Source organism: Poecilia latipinna, unplaced genomic scaffold, assembly GCF_001443285.1.
Source record: "Poecilia latipinna isolate Pla-1442-1.1 unplaced genomic scaffold, P_latipinna-1.0 Scaffold1605, whole genome shotgun sequence".
In the NCBI taxonomy this organism is placed as follows: Eukaryota; Metazoa; Chordata; class Actinopteri; order Cyprinodontiformes; family Poeciliidae; genus Poecilia; species Poecilia latipinna.
In genome coordinates this window covers 51,344-72,077 of record NW_015114221.1, presented here as the reverse complement: position 1 = coordinate 72,077, position 20,734 = coordinate 51,344, and the positions used below count along the sequence as shown (strand labels likewise).

Genomic DNA, 20,734 nt, shown 5'->3' with positions numbered 1-20,734 from the left:
CACCCAAGAACTTGGAAAACATTATATCTTCTCTGTTCGTTGTCTCTTCAACAACTACTCTACTACTTTTATGCATGTGAAGTGAAATAAGTTTCCTTAAGTGGCTGTGGAGATCAAGGAGTTGACATTACCTGATTTCTGCGGGGGGTAAAAATAAATCATAATTTCTTGTATTTTAATTGGTTGGGCTTGTCCAGGGCACCATTCCTGTGTACATATTTCAAGATTTAAAGCTTACAAAGTTAGTCATAGTGATTAATCACAGCATTAAAGTGATCAATCTGATCAAATTTTGTAATCAGCACTAATAAAAATCAGTCTGTCCGGTTCTCATCTTTCAGTTTGTAAGGAATCTGTTGTGGTCAGACATGACTTTGATAAAGACACATCCTCTTTTTGCAACTTTTTTATGTTTTTTTTCTTCATTTTTCTCCCCCTTTCCCAGTCACTATGACTCAACCCATCTGACCTCTGCTACTTGTCGTTTTCCTTCCAGGATATGACGGCCAGAGACCTCCTGCAGCAGAGGTACACCCTCCCTAACGGAGACACAGCGTGGCGGCCGTCTCCACTGGTAACCGCCGCCATGGAGGGCAAGCTGCTGATTCTGGACGGCATACACAGGGTCAACCTGGGAACTCTCGCCGTGCTCTCCAGGTACTCCTTCGTTTATTTCCCCTTCATGCTCAAGGAGTCTGGTGCGAGGAGTGTCCAGGGTCTTTTCCGTGACAAACGGCGGGCGTCTCGGCTCACTCCGCAGCGTTTTGTCTGGCAGGTTGCTCCATGACAGGGAGCTGGACCTGTACGACGGGACCAGGCTGCTGCGGTGGGACAGATACCAGGCGCTGAAGGAGCAGCTGCAGTTTAGCGACCAGCAGCTGCAAGAAAGGTGAGCACAGACTCAAACAGACAGGCTAGCAGCAGAGAAGGTGGATCTACTGGGTTATCAGTATTTTAGAAATCCTTTGGCAGCAAACGTCTAAAAATGCTGTTCCTGTTCAACCTGCATCGTCTGTTAGTCCCAGAAATGACGTGAATCTACGGAGTTCAGACCAAACACTGTTTAAAGTGTGAAGGAATACAGAAAACGGGAGATAATTCTGACTAAATGTTTGCTTTTTTTAAAGGCCTAATCTGCCTAAAACTCCACCTGCTGCTCAAAAACCTCTGAAGGACTGTTTTACATTTTTAGATAATGTAGTTTTAATATGTTTGGTTTTTTTTTTTAAGTTATTGTTTATGTGTAATGTTCCCATTTTTTTGCCTGATGAAATGTCCTCACATTCACCTTGTGTGTGTTTGGTTCCTAAAAAGCCAGCCAGGCAGCAGGAAGGAGGTTTGTGGTGTCTGGCTTAGTTTAACACACTTCCACTTCCTTAATTCAGCCTTGGTCTCTCAGTTTATCTAAATGAATAGTGTAACAAACAAGTCAGTAAATGAATGAACTTCTGATTTGGAAGGCATTAATGACTAAATCTCCTATACATATATAATTATAATATATAATATATAATTATAATCCTATAATTGTACACATTCTAACTAAAACAAGAGCTAAAATGCGCACAAGTAAATCGCTGTCTGATTTCAGACAGTGAGAAAAAGGTGGATGTGTTTTTTATTGGGTGTATGTAAACTTCTAGTTTTAACTGTATATATTGTGGCGAAAAGTAAATAGTCAGTTTGACTTAAATTCACTCATAAAATTAAGGCATTAAAATGTCTTAAATACACATAGAAGTAAGTTGGTCTTCATTGTGTTAATCACAGGTCTTACATGTTGTGGCAGGTCTGTGACTCACGGCAGCTGAGGCTACCGCTAACTGGTTTCTAACATACCCGTGGTAGCTAGCTAGATTATTGTTAAGCAAGGCATTATGGGATTTTTGGGATGCTTGTTTGAACTACAGAAGGATTGCCTGTATTTATAGGTTTTTGTCTTAAATTTCATTCATGGTGCCATTAAAAAAGGTTTTATAAAATCTTAAGCGTGACTTGCTGAAACCTGCAGACACCCTGATGAATACATTTGAAACTCTCTCTTTGAATGTAATAATTTAATAAAAATAAGTGAAGTGCAAAAGTTACAGATAAGGGCAGTTAAAAATAAATAAAAAGATGAAAAAGCCAGGCACCTGAACTAACCTTATACTGGTAACTTAAGTTACAGAATTTTATGCACAAAACTCCTTTTTTTTGTTTATATATAAGTTTACATGCAAGACTTTGATACAGCATAGAATTGATTTCAATAATTGTTCTAATTGTTTACGCCGTCTTTGTTCCTCTTGTCAGTCACATAATGCAAACAGAATCTCTAGGAAAATTGGTTTCTGAATCGAATCGTGACGTTAAGAATCGGATTGGAGTCGTTAGGGACCTAAAGGCTGCCGTCTCCACTTCCCAACCTGATCACAGCCAGCGATGAGGGCGATGGTTAGCAGCCGCCTCGGCCTGCAGTGGCTGCAGAGTAAATATATCCGGCGTGGGCGTCTCTGTGGTTTGATGGAAATGGACTTTGCTGTCTTCTTGAATCAGAGGAGCTCATAGCCAGCTGTCACAAGTCGTCCTTTCAATTTGGACGTAAATTGGATGAGACACACACACACACACAGACTCATTTAGAGTGGTGACCCTCCCTCCCACCTCCTCAGCTTGGACATGGCTGAACAGATGTTGGACAGTGTCCTCTGCCGCTCGTGTGCAGCTGTTACTCACTGTGTGTGTGTTTGTGTGTGTGTGTTTTCAGGTCCATTTTTCCCATCCACCCGTCGTTCCGGGTGCTGGCCCTGGCAGAGCCCCCCGTTGTGGGGCCCAGCAGCAGCAGCAGCAGCAGCAGGGGCCAGCAGCAGTGGCTCGGCCCAGAGCTGCTCACCATGTTCCTCTACCACTCCGTCTCCCCTCTGGCTAAAGCAGAGGAGACGGGCCTCATACAGGGACTGGTGAGTCTCACACACTAAAACTTTCTCATGTTCTTTCTGCATGTCTGTTTTGTTTTTTTCCTCATCTGTCTGTCTGTCTGTCTCCGTCCTCAGGTCCCCGGTGTTCCAGAGGAAGCAGCGGAGCAGCTGCTGCACCTCACACACAGCCTCCGTCAGACCAACGACCCCACCGTGAGTCTGCCGCCCCCCATTATCGGCGACCCTCACCCCACAACCTACCCCTCCGTGTCGTCACGGTAACCTGTAAGGTCTGTCTCTGCAGGCGCAGTCTCTAGCCTCGTCCCTGTCCACCAGACAGCTGCTGAGGATCTGCCGCCGCCTCTCCCAGTACCCTGATGAAAGCATCTCTCACGCTGTCAACAAGGCCTGTCTCTCCAGGTGAGGCTACACACACACACACACACACACACACACACACACACACATCATGGCACCTAAAAAAAATTTAGGTTACTTGATGAAGAATCGGAAGAAACTTTCTGCTTTAAAAAGAGAAAGTTAAACAGCTTAGTCAGCCTCTTCCTTGTTGTATAAAGATCATTTGTTGAAATAATTTTGAAGTTTCTTCAAACAAACAGCAGTTTAGTAATGGTGTAGAGATAAAGATGAGCTTCAGTTACAGAAACGAGTTTGTCTTCTTTTCTCTTCTTTCCTTCCCTTCTGTCTTCCTTTCTTTCTTTCCTTCCTTCCTTTCTTCCTTACTTCTTTTGTTCCTTCCTTCTATCCTCTCTTTCCTTTTTCCCTTTTATGATTTCATATAATGTTGGAACAGGTGTTTTTTGAAAATGAGAATTTATTTTCTCATTGAGGCCTTGTCTTGTATAAATAAAAGGCCAAATAATAATAAGAAAAGTCTCAGAATAAAAGCCCATAAAGAAAATATTTTCCTCTTTTATTTTATTCCCATGCTGGGATCCAGTAGGCAAATTGTTCATGTGTGTTTTAGTCATGTTTCAGTTTGAATTAACATGATCTTTTATGTATTTTTGTGTTTCTAAATGTGTGTTTAGGTTCCTGCCCAGCCTGGCCCGGGCCTCTCTGGAGAAAACCCTCAGCAACTGCTCCATACAGGACACTGCAGATCCTGCTGGACAAACACGGGACCACAGCTGTGAGTCCCACCCACTGCTACCGGATCTCAAAAACTATTACTCATAACTAGAGGCACACCAATTGCAGTTTTCTGACCGAAAAAAAGCCAATTTTGACCGAAATCCAAGTCAGGTGTTAGAAGGTCACAACACACCTTCAATGTGCCAGTCAAGGAAAACACTGAACATGAAACAATAGAAACTAGAGTAAGCTTCACATATGTGGTGCTCTCAAAGTACAAGGTACAAAATTTAGATCATTGCTCTTCAAACTACTAAGTCAACTAAACTAAAAAAAAAAAAATCTGTTCTATTAGTTTTTTTATTTTCCACATTTTAAAACAAACTGAACTTGCTCTACAGACCTGTTCACAAAAATGAGCACAGGATTATTTTTGCTTTTATAAAATCACAAAGTTTGAGGTCAGTTGAGGACAAACTAACAAAACAACTGAAGCCACCAAGAGTTTCCTGAGTTCTAGGTTCCTCTAGCAATGTTCATTGTCTTCCACATGTATTCTTTGACATGTTGGGGTTAAAATCAAGTTTTCATCCACTTTATTTCCATCTGCTGCTCAAGCATACAAGACTCAAACCCTTTTGCATTTCATCCCGTTAAAATCACAACTTAAAGTTGTCTTCACCCAAAAAATAATAGAAACTTTTTGTAGCTATAACCTGATGTGTGCACTAATTTTCTTAGACATCTTTTATTTCAATTAATGTCAGTTGAAATATTAGAAAGATATTTACAGGAAAAAAAAAATATTGCCATGTTCAACACTCATTTTACCAGCTGTATCCTTCATGGCTGTTCTCCGTCCGCCTCCAGGTGTGGTCCAGGATGGCGTGTTGACCATCGGCAAAGTGTCCGCTCCCGTCTACAACCCCGACCATAAGATGAAGGTTCCAGACGTTCTCTTCTATGACAACCCTCAGGTACCGCAGCAGACATCAAGGTCGCTTCACCGTTAAAAATACACGATTTGTTGAACATTGATTGAATTTTTTCTGCCACTTTTCATGTCCCTAATTATGTGGATTTTGTAGACTGGGTCAGGATGAGGTTCTGTTGCCATGACATCACCATCTAGTTTTGTGTTTTTTTATATATTTTTGGCGTCAGCTGATAATCTGTGGGTTACAGTTCGATGCTTTAAGAGTGATCAGATTGTTATTAGCTGAATTTTTGAGAAATTAGTCCAGATTGCCATCTGTTGGAGCCTCTTCAAGCATTCAGCATGCTGAGCTGAGTGTCTTTTTATGGGCGTGGACAGAGAGTCTGCATAGAGTAGTAAGAGATGAAGAGGTTTTATTTGATTATTTTTGTAGAATTTAAAGTGTAACTAACCTCCAAATCAACTATTTTTTACGGATAAACTGGCTTAATAGGTTTTCTAGAGTTTTGTTTTGTGCAAATTTTGACATTTTCAGGTAAATTTGTTTAGTTCTGCATTATTTTTGTTTAACCCCATCTCAGTTCTGGCCCTTTTAGTCAAACAGTTCCAAAACAGTTGAGCTGCAGATCGTTGTTGCTATAAAAACTGAAGTCATTATCTTTGGACCTGAAGAAGAACTCAGTGAACAGATTCAGTCATTACAGATAGAAACTAGTGATCAGGTCTGAAATGTGGGTGTGGCGATGAACTCTGACCTCGACCTTCAGAGTCACATCAAGACCATCACAAAGTTGGCCTTCTCTCACCTGAAGAGCATGAGAGAAGTCATTCTAGGATTAAATGACTAATGTCCCAGCAAGCTCCAGAGAACAAAACTCAGAAATTTTGACATTAATCTCAGAAATGTCCCAGGGATAACTTGGAAATTTCTGAGTTTCAAAAATGACTTTTGGAAAAAAGTCCAAATTTTTTTACTTTTGAAACTGAAATTCTCAAATTTTATCAGAAAACTTTCTGTGATTAATCTCACAGATTTTTCTAGAAAATTTTCAACTTTTCAAACTCAGAAATTTCCAGTGTTTTTTCTAGAAAATTTCTGAGTTTTTTTCTAGTAAGTTTTTGACTTTTCACACTCAAACATTTCCCTTTTTTCCCATAAAATATCTTGAGCATAATCTAAACATTTCAGCATAAAAAGTTTTTTCAGCCGCAGGTTTTTGCTTTTTTTCTGTCTACAATGGCCCTAATACGCCGTCATAACTGGCAATGATAGCGGTGAGGGGGTATTCCCAATCTTTTTATGATCTCTTTCATGTTCACATATGATCCATTGCTTGGTTGTGATCTCATGCTACTGGAGCTGCTTAAACCACCAAATCTATCAGCTCCCTTTGACTAGAAGACAAAACCTGCAATGTGTGGAGATCTATCCATCTCCACACATTCTGGTTTTTGTTTACTTCGTGTTCGGCGTTGCCCCGTGCGACCAGACCGCAGGACACCAGAAACGGCGTCCAACACAGGGAGATAAAACTCGAGCCGCGCGTTGCCGTGCGACCCAGATTCATGCCCTGCTCCCAGTCTTCGCCCTGCCCCTTTTCTCCGTGTTGGAGGGTGAAAAAGCACAAGAAACGATGAGAGGAGAGAGGGTGCCCTACTTTTGCAGTGACCTAGCTTTCAGAGTTAGAAGCGTATTTATGAAAAGAAGAATAAGAGACACGGGCGGGTACGTCCACAAACCGGTCCGTTCTGAGCTCCTTCTCACATGTTGTGTTTGTCTTTTCAGCACATGATGGTGATGGAGGACATGTTGAAAGACTTTCTGTTGGGGGAACACCTCCTGTTGGTGGGGAACCAGGTGGGTAAAACACCCCGGCGTCATGTTGTCACGCACGCCGACGTTTTTAGGGACGAGGCTGCAGCATCAGGAATGAAAGCAGTACAAAAAACACAAACGGTCATCACTTCAACGGAGATTCCTGTGACAGATAGAAAAAAAGTGTTCTAATTGTTGTGGAATTGTGCAGAAGCTTTCACTTCTTGTAGTGTTTTTTGTTTCATGTGTATTTCTAAAGCATTTTTAAAAGCAGATTTTCTTTCAAGTTGAAAACATGATTCTCAGATTTGCTCACAATGTTTGAGTTCTTCAGTAAAATGAAGAACTCAAACATCTTGTAAAAGTAATATTCACAGCCGTTTGTTTCATTTGTGATACAGAATAAGAGAAAATTTTCATCGTTGGCCATTGATTGGTTCATTTTTTTTTTCATTTGCTCCAAGATGAGCAAATGGGTTAATGAAACAAACATGTTTTTGGGTTAAAAAGTGGTTAAAATGCGTAAAAAAATTGGAGTTTAGAAAAATAAAACGGGGAAAAAAGTGAAATTTGTAAAAAAAAAAAAAGAAAAAGAAAAAAAGATAATTTTGAAAATATGTTCATTTTTTTTCTTTCACACCATAATTACATGCATTTTGGGAAAATAAATGGTTACAATGGAAAAAAATGGATTTCAGAAAATTAACAATAAAACGGAAATAGAAAAAAAAAAGTCAAATAGATTTCATAGAAACAAACAGCCGGGTGAGGGGAAATGTAGACCTCAAGCTATTGATTTGTTATATATTTTCATTCACATTATAATTATGAACTTTTTTGGTTAAAAATATGGGTAAATGGAAAAAATATAATTTAGAATAAAGAAAACGGATAAAAGTGGAAATTAGTTGAAAAGATTTTTGAAAAACAAACAGCAGTTTGTTTCATTTGTGGTACAGAATAACAGAAAATGTTGACCTCAATTGATTTAAACATTTTTTTTTCATTCACACTAATTATGCACGTTTTGGGTTCATAAATGTAACTAAAAAGAGAAAAAAAAATGGAATTCAGAAAAAGTAAAACTGAAAAAGTGGAGTTGGGGGAAAATAATAAACATGGGGCTACGTAACGCTCAGCCACATCAGCAGGGTTAGCTGTTTCTGTCCGGAGCGTAATACAGGACACACGTCAGCTCTGCTCGACCGTGGAGGGAAGGGTTATGAAACAGGCTGTAGTCACCCTCCAACACTCACTGCCGGTAGAAGGACACATGTACCACCGCCTCCAGGTCCCAGAGTGTCCCCCACAGCTGTAGTGGGCAGGATTAGAGAGAAGTGACCGTGGTGTGATATCCTCCCCCCAGAGGAGCTCCATGCGTGAGAGCCGGAGAATCCATTTGCAAGCCAGAGCGCACGAACACGCACCGGGGCAACGCTGAGACACTAAGAGCTGTCAAAGCGGCTCACCGGATCGGTGACGGACCGGCCCAGAGGTTCCGGAGCCTCCGCGGGAAGCCAGCGGGAGTTCCCCCTGTCCCGCTGTCAAAGCAAAGCACCGTCAAAACCGGGGGGACACCACAGGCTCTCCCCGGAACTGTCTGCTGTCAGCACACTGATGGCGGATCTCCTAAAAAGTTCCTCCACAGCTATGGCTGAGATTACGGCCTGTTTATGCCGCTGTCAGAGCAGAACAAATCATGAGGCTGCAGACCGCGGCCTGGTTTGTGGAGGGTTATTCTGTTTGTCACATGATATGTGGAAACAGGACAAGGTTGTACATGACTTTATGCTCTAAATTAGCCATCATGTTTTACTTAGCACAGGCTTGGTACAGTCTTGATTTACCTTATTGGCAATATAAATAAGTTGGAGGAAGAACACCTGATGGACGCGGCTGAACACTTCAAGACGTTCATCCTAAAGCAGAATGTCGACCAAAACGTCCAGCGCACACTTTTCATTTGTTTTGAAAGATTTTGAAAATTAAATGTAAAAATGTTCAGGTTTAACACATACTTTTAAAATGTACTGTACGGCAGTATTTCCCCACTCTGGTCCAGGTGCTGCCCCGCTTCAGCCCAGAGGGCAGCAAGAGGGTTGTTGTCACCAGCTGCTAATAAAGTAACTTGTAATCTAACTTAGTTACTTTCCAAATCAAGTAATCGGAAATCTAACAAAGTTACTTTTTCAAGGAGTAATCGGTGATCTCATTGCAGTTACCTTTTCAAAGTAACTGTGCCATCACTACTTGATGACCAGCACGGGGAACACTGCTGTCCAGCATCAGTAACCGTTTGTTGACATCCATGCTGTGGTCGACTGTGTGTCCACGGCGCCTGGAGCCAATCTGAGCTCATGTTGTCTTAATTTCTTTACATTGTTCTGATTTCTGTGTCTGCGTTCCTATCCAGGGTGTCGGTAAGAACAAGATTGTAGATCGGTTCCTGCATCTTCTCAACAGACCCAGAGAGTACCTCCAGCTCCACAGGTGAGGGTCACCCAAAAAGGCTTCCCCTGGAAGCATGCTTCAACTTGGGTTCCCTTTGCTGCCTAAAGCTGCAGAAGGAACTTATTTATCACCTTTGTCCTCTTTCTGTGGTGATCTTTAGATATATTAATCTATCATATGATTAATATATCATATGATACATTCACCTGGCATATAAATCTATCAAATAACTTGATGGATTCAAGATATATGAACATTCAGATAATTTTAAAATAATAATAAAATTAAAAAAAACCTGTAACTCAGGTCAAATTTGTTTGATTTAGTTGAGTTGATATGCATTTATTTCTGTTTGAATATTTTTTTTTAAATATTTGTATATGGAAATTTCACTTAATGTGTTTTTTCTAGCTTTTCTGTCATGAGCAGTCGTTAATTAGTTATATTTTATAGTGCTGTCAATCCATTAATTATGGACATGTAAATATGCATGTTTTCAAAAATTAAGAAAAAGGTCTGTTGTTTCAAACCAAACATCTATTTTCCAGGTTTTCATATTCAGGAAGGTTTCAGAGAAGCCATTTTGCTTGAAACGTAAATTTAGAAATGCTAATAATGACCTGATTATGCTTTAGTGGATAATCAGCTGCAGTTTGTACATATTTTCCAATGCCTACCTACTTACCTTGGTTTTATCCAAACATCCATCAGGTTGTTTTGTGAAATGAAATGTTCCACTGAACACACCAGTCTGACTTTCCTCTCTCATGTCTTCACTCGTGTTTGTGACTCTGCTTACTGCTGACCGCAGTACAAGACAGTGTAACGCGCTGCTGCGAACGAAGTAACCCTCCACAGGAGAAAATCAAAATAGATATTGCGATTAATCTGTACTATGTTAATAGTAAGGCGTTAAATGTTTTAGACTAATCACATCTGTTAATGTGTTAATGTTGACAGCTCTAACGTAGTGGCGATTAGCAAGGCTAGCATGAATATAACATCAACCTCCGGATGCACACCCCAGAGGTTGTGGAACCATTACGTTGACTTTGAGATTTTCAAGAATCTGTCAAACTTTCCAAATCCACGATAGACGGAGGCTGAAAGCTCAAAGTTTCTGTTGCTAAAAAAAAACCCTCAACTGAATGTGGGTGTGCTTTCTTTTTCGCCACGCCAGTAGAAAACCAGCATTGGTGTTTGATCCATTGGAAGTAACAACATAATTTTTTTACGTCTCGATGAGCAAAAGTTCTTTTTGGAAAAAAAATTCCAACAAAAGATCAAAATCCCAAGAGAGTCCACAGCAAGTGAAGCAACGTCCGCCGACGACACATCCACATGCACACGCATTGGGCCAGTTTCTGCTCCTGTGTGTGTACTTGGTCAAAGTCTTGTGAAAGTCAAAGTGGAGCTGAATATAAACTGTGTCCTGGTTAGCTGTTGTAGCAGCAGCTAATATTAGAGCAGGACAGAGGCAGGAGAAGCTGTGTGTGTGTGTGTGTGTGTGTGTGTGTGTGTGTGTGTGTGTGTGTGTGTGTGTGTGGGGTTTTGGGGAACTTGTGACTGAAAGTCTACAGAGATGTGGCTCAGAAAGCAGGAGAGTGGCTCCCTGCTAGGGAGGAAACTGGGACAGCCAACAGCCTGGTTCACAGAGCAAGACGGAGCGCTTTCAGAGGTGTGACGGTGGGAGGCATGACGCTACACACTGGTGAATCACTGGCTGTTATAGTGTTCAGGTGGCCGATAGAAGTCAATGTTCATGGCCAGGCGATGCTCAGTCAACATTCTGTGTCTTCTAAACAGGAAGTGATGCTTCTTCGCTGTGCTATTGGGATTTATTGGAGCCTCGAGTGTTGATTCTCATTCCGCTTTTAGACAGCAAGGCCTAAAAATATTACTGACCAGCTTTCACTGCATCCTAACAGCCTCTCCTATTGAGCTGTTATTCCGTAAGAGGAAACAATGGACAAAAAGAGTCTTTCAGACAAACAGCTGGAAGATTGGATAAAAGTTAGAGGGCGAGTAAAAAAGACATTATGAAAGCACAAAAAGTTACATTACTGTTCATTTCCATCCATCTGTCTGTTTTTCACACGATTCCTGAGACATTCCCTAGACGGGAATACTGAACCGCCTCAGCTGATTTCTTCCCAGTTGGAGGTTTTTGCCCTTCTTATCTCATAACAAAAGCTGCTTTTCCATCACCGATGTGTGAAAAACTTTCTCAGTATTCCTCTGATGTAGAAAAACACAATTATCTATCGCAGTGTTCCCATGAAATAAGAAATGCAATTAAAATCATGTGAATAAGTTTGTTCTCGTGATACGTCATTAAAAGCCATGTTGCACCATCATCCTCCTACCACTTCCTGTCAACATCTTCATGGTTTTCCCCAGTAGCAACATACGGTTGTTGATCATGTGACTCGTGTGATGCAAAAAAAGTGTTTCAGTTGCAGTTTTGCCAAATATTCAAATTTCAATTCGGCTGAAAAACCACCTCATCCTATTGCAAAAACTTTTTTCAAAATAATTATTTTTTTCTAAAATGTCGTATTTCTGTTGAGCAGATTTATTTTTGGAATATCAATTTGCACCCTTCTATGGTTAATGGTGTGACAAATAGTGGAGGCACAAGCCTGGTGACCCACCAGGCTTATAATGCACTGCCAGTCCATCTGCCCCGGTGTTCTACCTGAGCCTGTTCATTTCCTCCTTCAGGGACACAACCGTCCAGACGCTAACCCTGCAGCCCTCTGTGCGGGACGGCATCATCACATACGAGGACTCTCCCCTGGTCAGTTTGAGAGACGCATGTTAACTCAGGAATCATTCTTCTGTTACTTCTTACCCCGAGCATGGATTAGCTTTGCTTTCTGTTGACCGCAGAAGGTTAGTGAACGGTCGAAGTCAGGTGTTAGCCTTGTTTTCAGGTGAAGGCAGTGAAGCACGGCCACGTCCTTGTGATCGACGAGGCTGACAAAGCTCCCACTAACGTCACCTGCATCCTGAAAACTCTGGTGGAGAGCGGAGAGATGATCCTGGCTGACGGCCGCCGGATCGTCTCAGGTACGTTTGGAGGTGTTGGCAGACAAAGAAGCCAGAACTGACAGTTCCATATGAAGGAACAAAAGCCCCAAAAGTGGGAATCTTATGGTGGTAGAGAAAGAAGTCCTGAGTTTTGTGTTTATACATTTTTAAGCTAGCAATGATACAATTATACCTCATGTATTTTTGTAATTCTCTGATATTTTTGGTCATGCAACTCTTTTACGTTTTTTTCTTTGTAGATCCACGTGAAGCCAACGGGAGGGCCAACGTCATAGTGATGCACCCAGACTTCAGGATGCTAGTCCTGGCTAACAGGCCCGGCTTCCCGTTCCTAGGCAACGACTTTTTCGGAGCCTTAGGTATGCAAACGGCATCATGGCTTCGGTAACTGTTGAGCCTTTTGACGTCACCTGATTAGTAGAAAGATTGTGTGTAACTTCAACGTGTTTTCCCGAGAGATGCATAAAAACAAAAGTAAAATGTCACAGTCGCAATTGGTGACTGTACAATGTTTTTTTTTAGGATGTACAGCACTTTGAAGTGCCTTGTAGCTGAAATGTGATGTACAAATACAGTTGAAATAAATGACTGAGAGGTCAGAATTTCTGTGTAAGCTGTTGAATGTTTTATAAGGCGACAACTAACAATTATTTAGTTGGATAAAAAAAGATTGACACATTCTATAGAGTTTTCATTTACTCACTTAAGCCTTTTCTAAATGCATTTAAAGAGGCAAATAAATATTTCAGTTCCCTTAATAAATGAGAAAATAAATGTTTTATTGCCTAAAATGCCATAAAATAACATTCCGTTAGTCACTTTTAACCAGGTGAATGAAAGAAAAATGCCAGTTGAGGGGATTTGGGTAAAAGACAAAGGTGTTTTTTAATCTTAAATTTTAAATGTGTATATATATTCTGTTCAGTTTTTACTACTCTGAATATGTTGTTTTTTCAGTAAACGGCCTCTTTTTGACTCTGTGTACTCCAGTTAATGATCAATCAATGACTAAATTAGTTGACAATTCATCCAGTAATCAATTCGCTGTGCTTAAGCCGATTAATTGTTTCAGCCCTGCTGCTTTCCGACGTAAAATGCTGTAAACGAACAGAGAAATCCCCTTGTGTGTGTTGAACAGGGGACATATTCAGCTGCCACGCTGTGGACAACCCAAAGCCCCAGGCGGAGCTGGCCATGCTGAAGCAGTACGGCCCCGACGTTCCCGAAGCCACGCTGCAGAAGCTGGTGGGCGCCTTCGGCGAGCTGAGGTCCATGGCCGACCAGGGCACCATCACCTACCCCTACTCCACCCGCGAGGTGGTCAACATCGTCAAGCACCTGCAGGTGGGAGGAGTCACACCTGTGAGCCAGTAGCCGGTTTTCCTCCTGATCGTTTAATGTCAGACGGCTTTCTGTGAATTATTCAGCGTGTTTTGTCCGCCTTCAGTCCTGCGGAGCAAGACGCTTTAATAATGCAGGAGAGGGACCTCACGACTCTGCCACACCGCGGAGGGAAGACTCTGTTCCCTTGCCCCCGCAGTCAATACTGAGAAAAACCCCTCACACACATGCACGGTGGAAAATATACTGTCGCACAATAAGGTGTGATGTCGGGGTTTCACACTATCCTGGTTATATAAGACAATCTCACACATAGGAGACACCTCACAGGATCATTTTTAGGTTTTGTTTTTCTCTGGAGGCATCCATAATGTTGAGAAACTCTAAGTATGCGGCCAGCTTTGGAAAACTTTTGCTGATTTTTCGCTCAGTAAGATAAACCTGCTCTTTGTCTTTGCTTTTGCTTTGGTCAAAGAGAGATGGTCCCATGTTGCACCATCATCCTCCTACCACTTCCTGTCAACATCTTCATGGTTTTCCCCAGTAGCAACATCCGGTTGTTGATCATGTGACTTGTGTGATGCGAAAAAAGTGTTTCAGTTGCAGTTTTGCCAAATATTCAAATTTCAATTCGGCTGAAAAACCACCTCATCCTAGCGCAAAAACTTTGTTTCAAAATTTTTTAATTTTTTGTTCTAAATTGACGTATTTCTGTTAAGCAGATTTATTTTCGGAATATCAATTTGCACCCTTCTATGGTTAATGGTGTGACAAATGGTGGAGGCGCAAGTGAAGCCTGGTGACCCACCAGGCTTATAATGCACTGGGGGAAACCCTGCCAGTCCATCTGCCCCGGTGTTCTACCTGAGCCTGTTCATTTCCTCCTTCAGGGAGGGTCTGTCCATCTCTGAAGAGATGGACTGACCTGGTGACCTCCAGTATCACACCTTACAACAGTCAAGTAACTTCACAACTGTTGTTCCTGGATGAGAAGGAATAAACAGGGCGTCCGCATCATCCTTAAAATGAGTGACGACTTCCTGAAGGCGGAGTTTCAGAAAGAGCAGGTGTTTTTAAAGAGACAGAGGCCCAATTTCAACGCATTCAATTACACAGTTAAATGTCTTAAATGTCATGCTTGATATATGCAGCATTTTTGTTACAACTGAAGGTAACATAGTTACTTGATTGTGCTATAAAATGGCACTAAATGCCCCTTTGAGTCACATAAAGTATAGATCTGTGAGGTCCACCTGCTGTGTGGTTCAGCATTCATTGAGAATATATCAAAAAATAATCAGAGTTTCTTTAGAAATCCCTTATGTAGCTCTTCTGTTTCTATCTTGGACTGCTGAGTCTAGTCCAGCCCACAGAGACACACCCTTATGTCTCATTTCCCCACTGGCACCGTAGCTCAGTTATCCATCACCTCCGTTATTGATATCTGCTGGAGTGGGGCAGTTAGGGTGTAATTTAGTGGGAGTGAAAATGGCCTCCTTAGCAGCCACTGCTGCTGTTGGCTGTAATTACTGTTTCACCTTTTGTCATAATGATCCCTGTAGTCTGTAGTCCTTCAGACATTCATCTGCAACTCATCTGGATCCGGCTGATATTGATAGTGGAAAAATTTACTGCCCTGTTTAAACTGCCATGAATGTTGTCAGTAAACGTGGTTTGAATGTTAAATTGTCCCTTGGTGCTTATTACAGGTTATAATTCCCTTTCTGTACTAAAGTGTATTTGGTCAGATCAAGACAGCAGAGTAACACTGATTTGAAATGTCATGCTAAGTCCCATTTAAAGCTGAAACTGTTGTTAGTTTACAGTCTGGTTTTAATCTTGCTCCCCCTCAACAACAGCAGGAACGTTGGGCTTTTATTGGTTTGTATGGTTTCACAGAAATGCAACAATTTTGAAAAGCAGAGATTAATTGCAGCAATTTAAATAATTTCTCACTCTCTCTCACTTCTCTGACAGCCTGAATCATTAAAAATAATCAAATTTGAATCAGCTTCTTACATTTCTGTTATTCCTCTGACCTCAATTTAAAGTAAGAAAAAAAAAAGTAATAATAATAATAATAAAACATGAATGGCTAACGTTATCCATTAGCACGACCTGGTAACGTTTAGGAAGGGTGTGTTCAATGACCCCCCAGAAAAAGTTTGCTTTCTCTATAATTGTTCTGGCTTTTCGTAGCTTTGTTGATTGCAGCAGATGTTAGATTTTCTAAAAACAGTGAAGTAAACAATGAAACATATTTCTTCCTTAAATGAATCCATTCGTTAAATGAAAGTTAATCTTTATTCTATTAATATTATGATTATATTCTCCATAATTACTTCATCGTAGAAATCATAAGGGATTATTAAAATAAGACACATTTTAAAAATGTTTTCTGTCATTTTTCAATTTCTTTTTTAAAAAAGAAAGCGAGAAAAAAAATTAAAATCAAACGTATGACATATTAAAAAAAATCCAATTTCTGTTTTTAAGCCGTATCGCTTAACCTTGGTAAATGTATACAACAAATATGAACGTTTTATTGTTCACACACACACACACACATTTATATATTTTTGTATTTATCTCGTCTTTGTTTTCACTTTTCCCCTCCCAACAGAAATTTCCCAACGAGGGTCTCGCCAATGTGGTCAGGAACGTGTTCGACTTCGACTCGTACAACAAGGACGCGCGGGACGTTCTGATCGAGGCTCTGCACAAACACGGCATTCCCATCGGAGCAAAGCCAACCTCTGTCAATCTGGCGAAGGAGTAAGACCCCAAAAGCAGCTAGAACACTGAGAGATAGGCACCTCACTTCAAAAATAAGTTGTTTAAAATAAAAATAAAAAAATGTAAAAAGCATTCAGGCTGTTCTTTAACATCCTTGATTGATAGTTAAATCAGTCCTGCTTTATTGCCTCTCTGATTCTGATTGGCCAGCTCCAGTGGTGCAATAAAATCCCCCATTAGAGATGTGAGACAGATTTCAACCAAGTACAAACGATTGTCAAGTATATCTACAATTAGTTTTTATGATGGCAACAGTCTTATAATGTTTGATAAATTCAGTAGATTTCATATTGGTTTAAATTAAATTGAAATTCTTTGTGATTTGCTAAACCACACCTCTATTTCACATTGTAACCATCAGAAATTTACCTTTTGACTTCTTGACTACATGTATAACATCATCTTTGTGTTGTTTCACACAGAAACAACACAAAGGTAATCAGTAATCAGGTAATCAGGCTACGGGTTAATATTTTGACTTAAGATGGCCAAAATTTCTTTAAAAAATACAGAAAAATATCCAGAAGTTTGGAAAGCAGTAAAAAAAAAATATAAAACAATAAAAAATAAAAATGCATCTGAATAAATTACCGACGTACTTTGCATCAGAACATTTGTGGAGGATTTCCTCCTACTTTAAATCTGAACACCATCTTTATCATTTTATTATGAACTACATAAATGCCTTCACTCGTCCAAATTCTCCAGAAATGAAGCCAGAGGTGAAAGAAGTCATTCCAAAACACTTTACTGAGAGTGAAAGTAGTAACTTTTAGTCTTCTTCGCACAGTAAACAACATCTGCACTGAAGAGTGTTGGTGTCAGTGCAGCCTGATGGCCTTTAACTATATCGTGTTCACTGATCAGAAAATGATTTCCATTTTCTGTGCATTTCTACTCATTTTCTGCTGCTGGTTTGTCAACAGAAGGTTTCTGTAAATACTGACTGATAACAGTTATTTATTAGACCGATAAATTGACTTCACTGTCCACTAGATGTCTCAGATAATGTACAGATTTGTTCTTTTAAATAAAGGAAAATATTTGTTTCTTCTGTCTCCTGTGGTTTTATTTGACACAATTATAGTCGACATTCAATTTGGAAGAAAGAAAACATAGTGAGCAGAACAGAAACAAGTATTTTCCTTGAACAACAATAACCCAATATTTAGATTGGGGTTTGCAACTTGAGGCTCTTTGTTGTGGCTCTAACCCAAATAACTAAGCAATGCTTTAAAATTTAAACACAATTACTCTATGAATAACAGTTTTAGCTGTTTTTTCCCCCAGACATTTTCATACAATTTGTAAGGAAAACGTTTTTCCAAAGAATTATACTAATATCAGAGATGCACTGATCCGATATTAATATCAGTATTGGCCCTGATATATATATTTTTTAAAATACTATCGGTATCGAAAGTGATAAAAGTGGATCAGTGCATCCCTGATCCACTGTAAAGAGCGACCTTTGTTTTGTCAGTAGGTTGCAACCTGCTGATTTTGTTTTTTTACATCATAATTTACAAAAATGTAATTTCCTATTGAAGAAAATTTACTAAATCGAAAAAAAAAGTACAACTGCTCTTTATTTAAAAAAATTAAACATAAATCTTATCATAGGTCTTATAAAAGCGAGCTGTTTTATTTCCACAAGTTTTGTTGCTTTCATGGTTCTTAGCAACTTTTGATTAGCTTGGTCGGAAGCCAAAATGGCCGTCAGGGCCGTAGAGGTCGCTGACCCCTGATCTGGATGATGTTTGCTGCTGTTTCTGTTATCCAGTCCCCCTTTTCTTTGCTCCATCTTGAACAGTTTATGTCAGCAGTAGCCTCCGCTCACATCTTGTGTACATGAAAGCAAATATTTTGTCTCCTGATTTCCAATTTTGGACATGGAAAACATGAAACGGCTCGTCTTGCCCGTCTCGCTGCCTTTCTATTCATAGATTTATTTACGGTGGTCGGAACCCTCCATCCTCTCGAGTCCACCTCCCCTCCTCTCCACCAACACACACCAACCCCTCTCCAATCTCTTTGGAATGTGTGTGTTTTGTGGTCAGGATGCATCTTTTCACCCCACCTGCAGCCAGTAAGCCCCCGTGGCCGCGTTGCAGCTATGATTCATGGGAAAACCAGTAAACATCTGCTCAGACATGACTGAGCACATGAGGATATTTGTTCTGCATATATTGGCTTTTCCATCCCCAGGGAGCGTGGGGGATTAAAAGACGAGCGTGTGTTTTCTAGGAGGCCCCGTCCCAGCAGAGCAAAGCTGTCATCTGATATCATTTTGCGGCTGCTGCTTTGAGCCCTCGAAGGCCAGAACTTTGTTTTTCATTTTATGTGGGCATTAAAAGCAGTTCCACCCATAATTATCCAAGATGAAAAATCAGAGAACAGCAATATGTGAGCACATGGAGGAGCTCTTTGTTTTAATCCCCCAGGAAATGACTTTTGGTGTGTGTGTGTGTGTGTGTGTGTGTGTGTGTGTCTGGCCTGACTGGATTGTTGTCTTCAGGTTGCCGCTGCCGGAAGTCAGGATGACGGGATACTGGACGTTAAACCAGGGAGGCAACGCTCGCCGCAAGCTGCTCTGTCCCACTGAGACGCGCCCCATCGACGTCAAGGTATACATGAAGCCCGTCACAACAAGCAATTCATCAATTAATCACATGATGAATTGAAATGAATACAATTGTCATTTGGACAACAAGCGTTAAAGAGATTATGTTTCCTGATGCTCCACATCCAGTCTGACTGAGCTCGAGCTTTCTGCGTTTGCAGTTAAACGCACCTGGTTTCCAATAAAGTGGTTCTAAGATGCATCATCCCGGAGAACTGCACGCCACACTTTTCAGATTCTTATTAGCCAGACTATTGCATCTTCTATCGAGTAAAAAATAAAGAACTGAATCGATTTACTTTCTCAACTTTGAAACACTTACGAGCAGAAAGATTTTTTTTTTTCATAAAAACTTTTGTTTTTCCTTCAGCTTTTCATTTTGCCTGTAATCAGTCATAGTTTCCATGGTGACAAAGACAGAAATACATTTGCTAATGCAGTCATCTATGCACAAACAGCAAATTTCAAGTCTGATTTGTAGAAAAGAAACTTTATCTGAAACATTAAACACCAGCGATGTCGTCATCAGTATGTGTGTGTGTGTGTGTGTGTGTGTGTGTGTGTGTGTGTGCGCGCGTGTGTTTGCGTGCTTCCAGGGCCCGGCGTTCCTGCGAGTCCAGAGTTATCCCAGCAGTCGGCAGGAAAGCAGGACTCTGAGTTTCAGCGAGGAAAAGGCCCACTGGCAGATTCCGATGAATGAAGTGAACATCATCTGCGACGTGGTCAGCTCAGACGGTACTTAGCGTTTAACTCCGCCATTGTCTGTCACACACACACAACTAACAAGTCTCAAGAAATAAGTTTTTATGTTAATTTCACTGAATTTCTGAAGTAAAAGCCAGAAATTCCCTTTATTATTACAAAGAAGATACAAAGAAGTCCACTCCTCTGTTGAAATGTCAGAGTTTAAAAATAACACAATAATAATAAATTCTGGATTTTTCCTGCCTAGTACAGGAGTCAGCAAACTTTCCTCCCTGACAGCCATTTTTGTATTTGCTCCTTCTAAACAAAATGTGTTTAAAGTCGGATTTTCCTTTCTTTTTTTTTTTTGATGAAAGACAAGCTTTTATTTTTTTTTTTTTAATGATGAAAATTATCCTCTCTGGCTCAATCTGGGATATTTACGTGATGTATTCATGTCAGTGACGTGCGTTGAGGTTCATAGCTGGTGAGGCACCGACTTAAATATAATCCGATTTACAAACCTTGCTGTTACCGTCTCTTACTCTGCAGTTGTGGAGTCACAATGTCTGGGATCATGAGCGCCCCCAGCGATGAGGCACGAGAACTGCCTGCCTCGCCTCGAATCTGTTCTCTGCCGTTTATGATCACTCCTCAGCACACGAAACACGTTACACACACAGTTGGTGACAATAAAATCACAGTACATTAAATACATAAGCTAAATTATGGAAAATCAGTTCATACTTTAAAGGTTTTTAACCATTTTATTGGCGACGTACAGACAGGAGGTGCATGCTCTCATAGAATGGCAACCGGTGCTCTTAGCGAGAGGTTGCGCAATCACAGGTGAGGCTCAGCTCGATGCTGCCTCACCGGCTTCGCTTCCAAGCATTTTAATGGGAAAATTCAGCGATTTTGAAAAAAAAAAATCATCATATTTTAGTCAAATGATAAATAGGGACTTTATAGGTCAAACCACAGGGTGAAAAAAATCTTTAAAAATTATTTTATTGTTATACATTATTTTTCAATGA

General features: G+C 40.5%; 1 protein-coding gene across 2 annotated transcripts in view; it reads left to right on the top strand.

Moving 5' to 3' along the window:
* The window catches only part of vwa8 (von Willebrand factor A domain containing 8), an 82,436-nt gene that overhangs the window by 16,557 nt on the left and 45,145 nt on the right, over positions 1–20,734 (top strand). For both annotated transcript variants that reach the window (XM_015059153.1, XM_015059152.1), the window contains exons 13-28: positions 497–657; positions 776–889; positions 2,750–2,942; positions 3,036–3,113; positions 3,205–3,320; positions 3,953–4,053; positions 4,866–4,972; positions 6,719–6,790; positions 9,162–9,238; positions 11,924–11,999; positions 12,136–12,271; positions 12,493–12,612; positions 13,392–13,597; positions 16,218–16,369; positions 18,909–19,017; positions 19,610–19,748. In XM_015059153.1, coding sequence (XP_014914639.1) covers positions 497–657; positions 776–889; positions 2,750–2,942; positions 3,036–3,113; positions 3,205–3,320; positions 3,953–4,053; positions 4,866–4,972; positions 6,719–6,790; positions 9,162–9,238; positions 11,924–11,999; positions 12,136–12,271; positions 12,493–12,612; positions 13,392–13,597; positions 16,218–16,369; positions 18,909–19,017; positions 19,610–19,748 — 1,957 coding nt within the window. The remainder of the gene's footprint in view (positions 1–496; positions 658–775; positions 890–2,749; positions 2,943–3,035; positions 3,114–3,204; positions 3,321–3,952; positions 4,054–4,865; positions 4,973–6,718; positions 6,791–9,161; positions 9,239–11,923; positions 12,000–12,135; positions 12,272–12,492; positions 12,613–13,391; positions 13,598–16,217; positions 16,370–18,908; positions 19,018–19,609; positions 19,749–20,734) is intronic.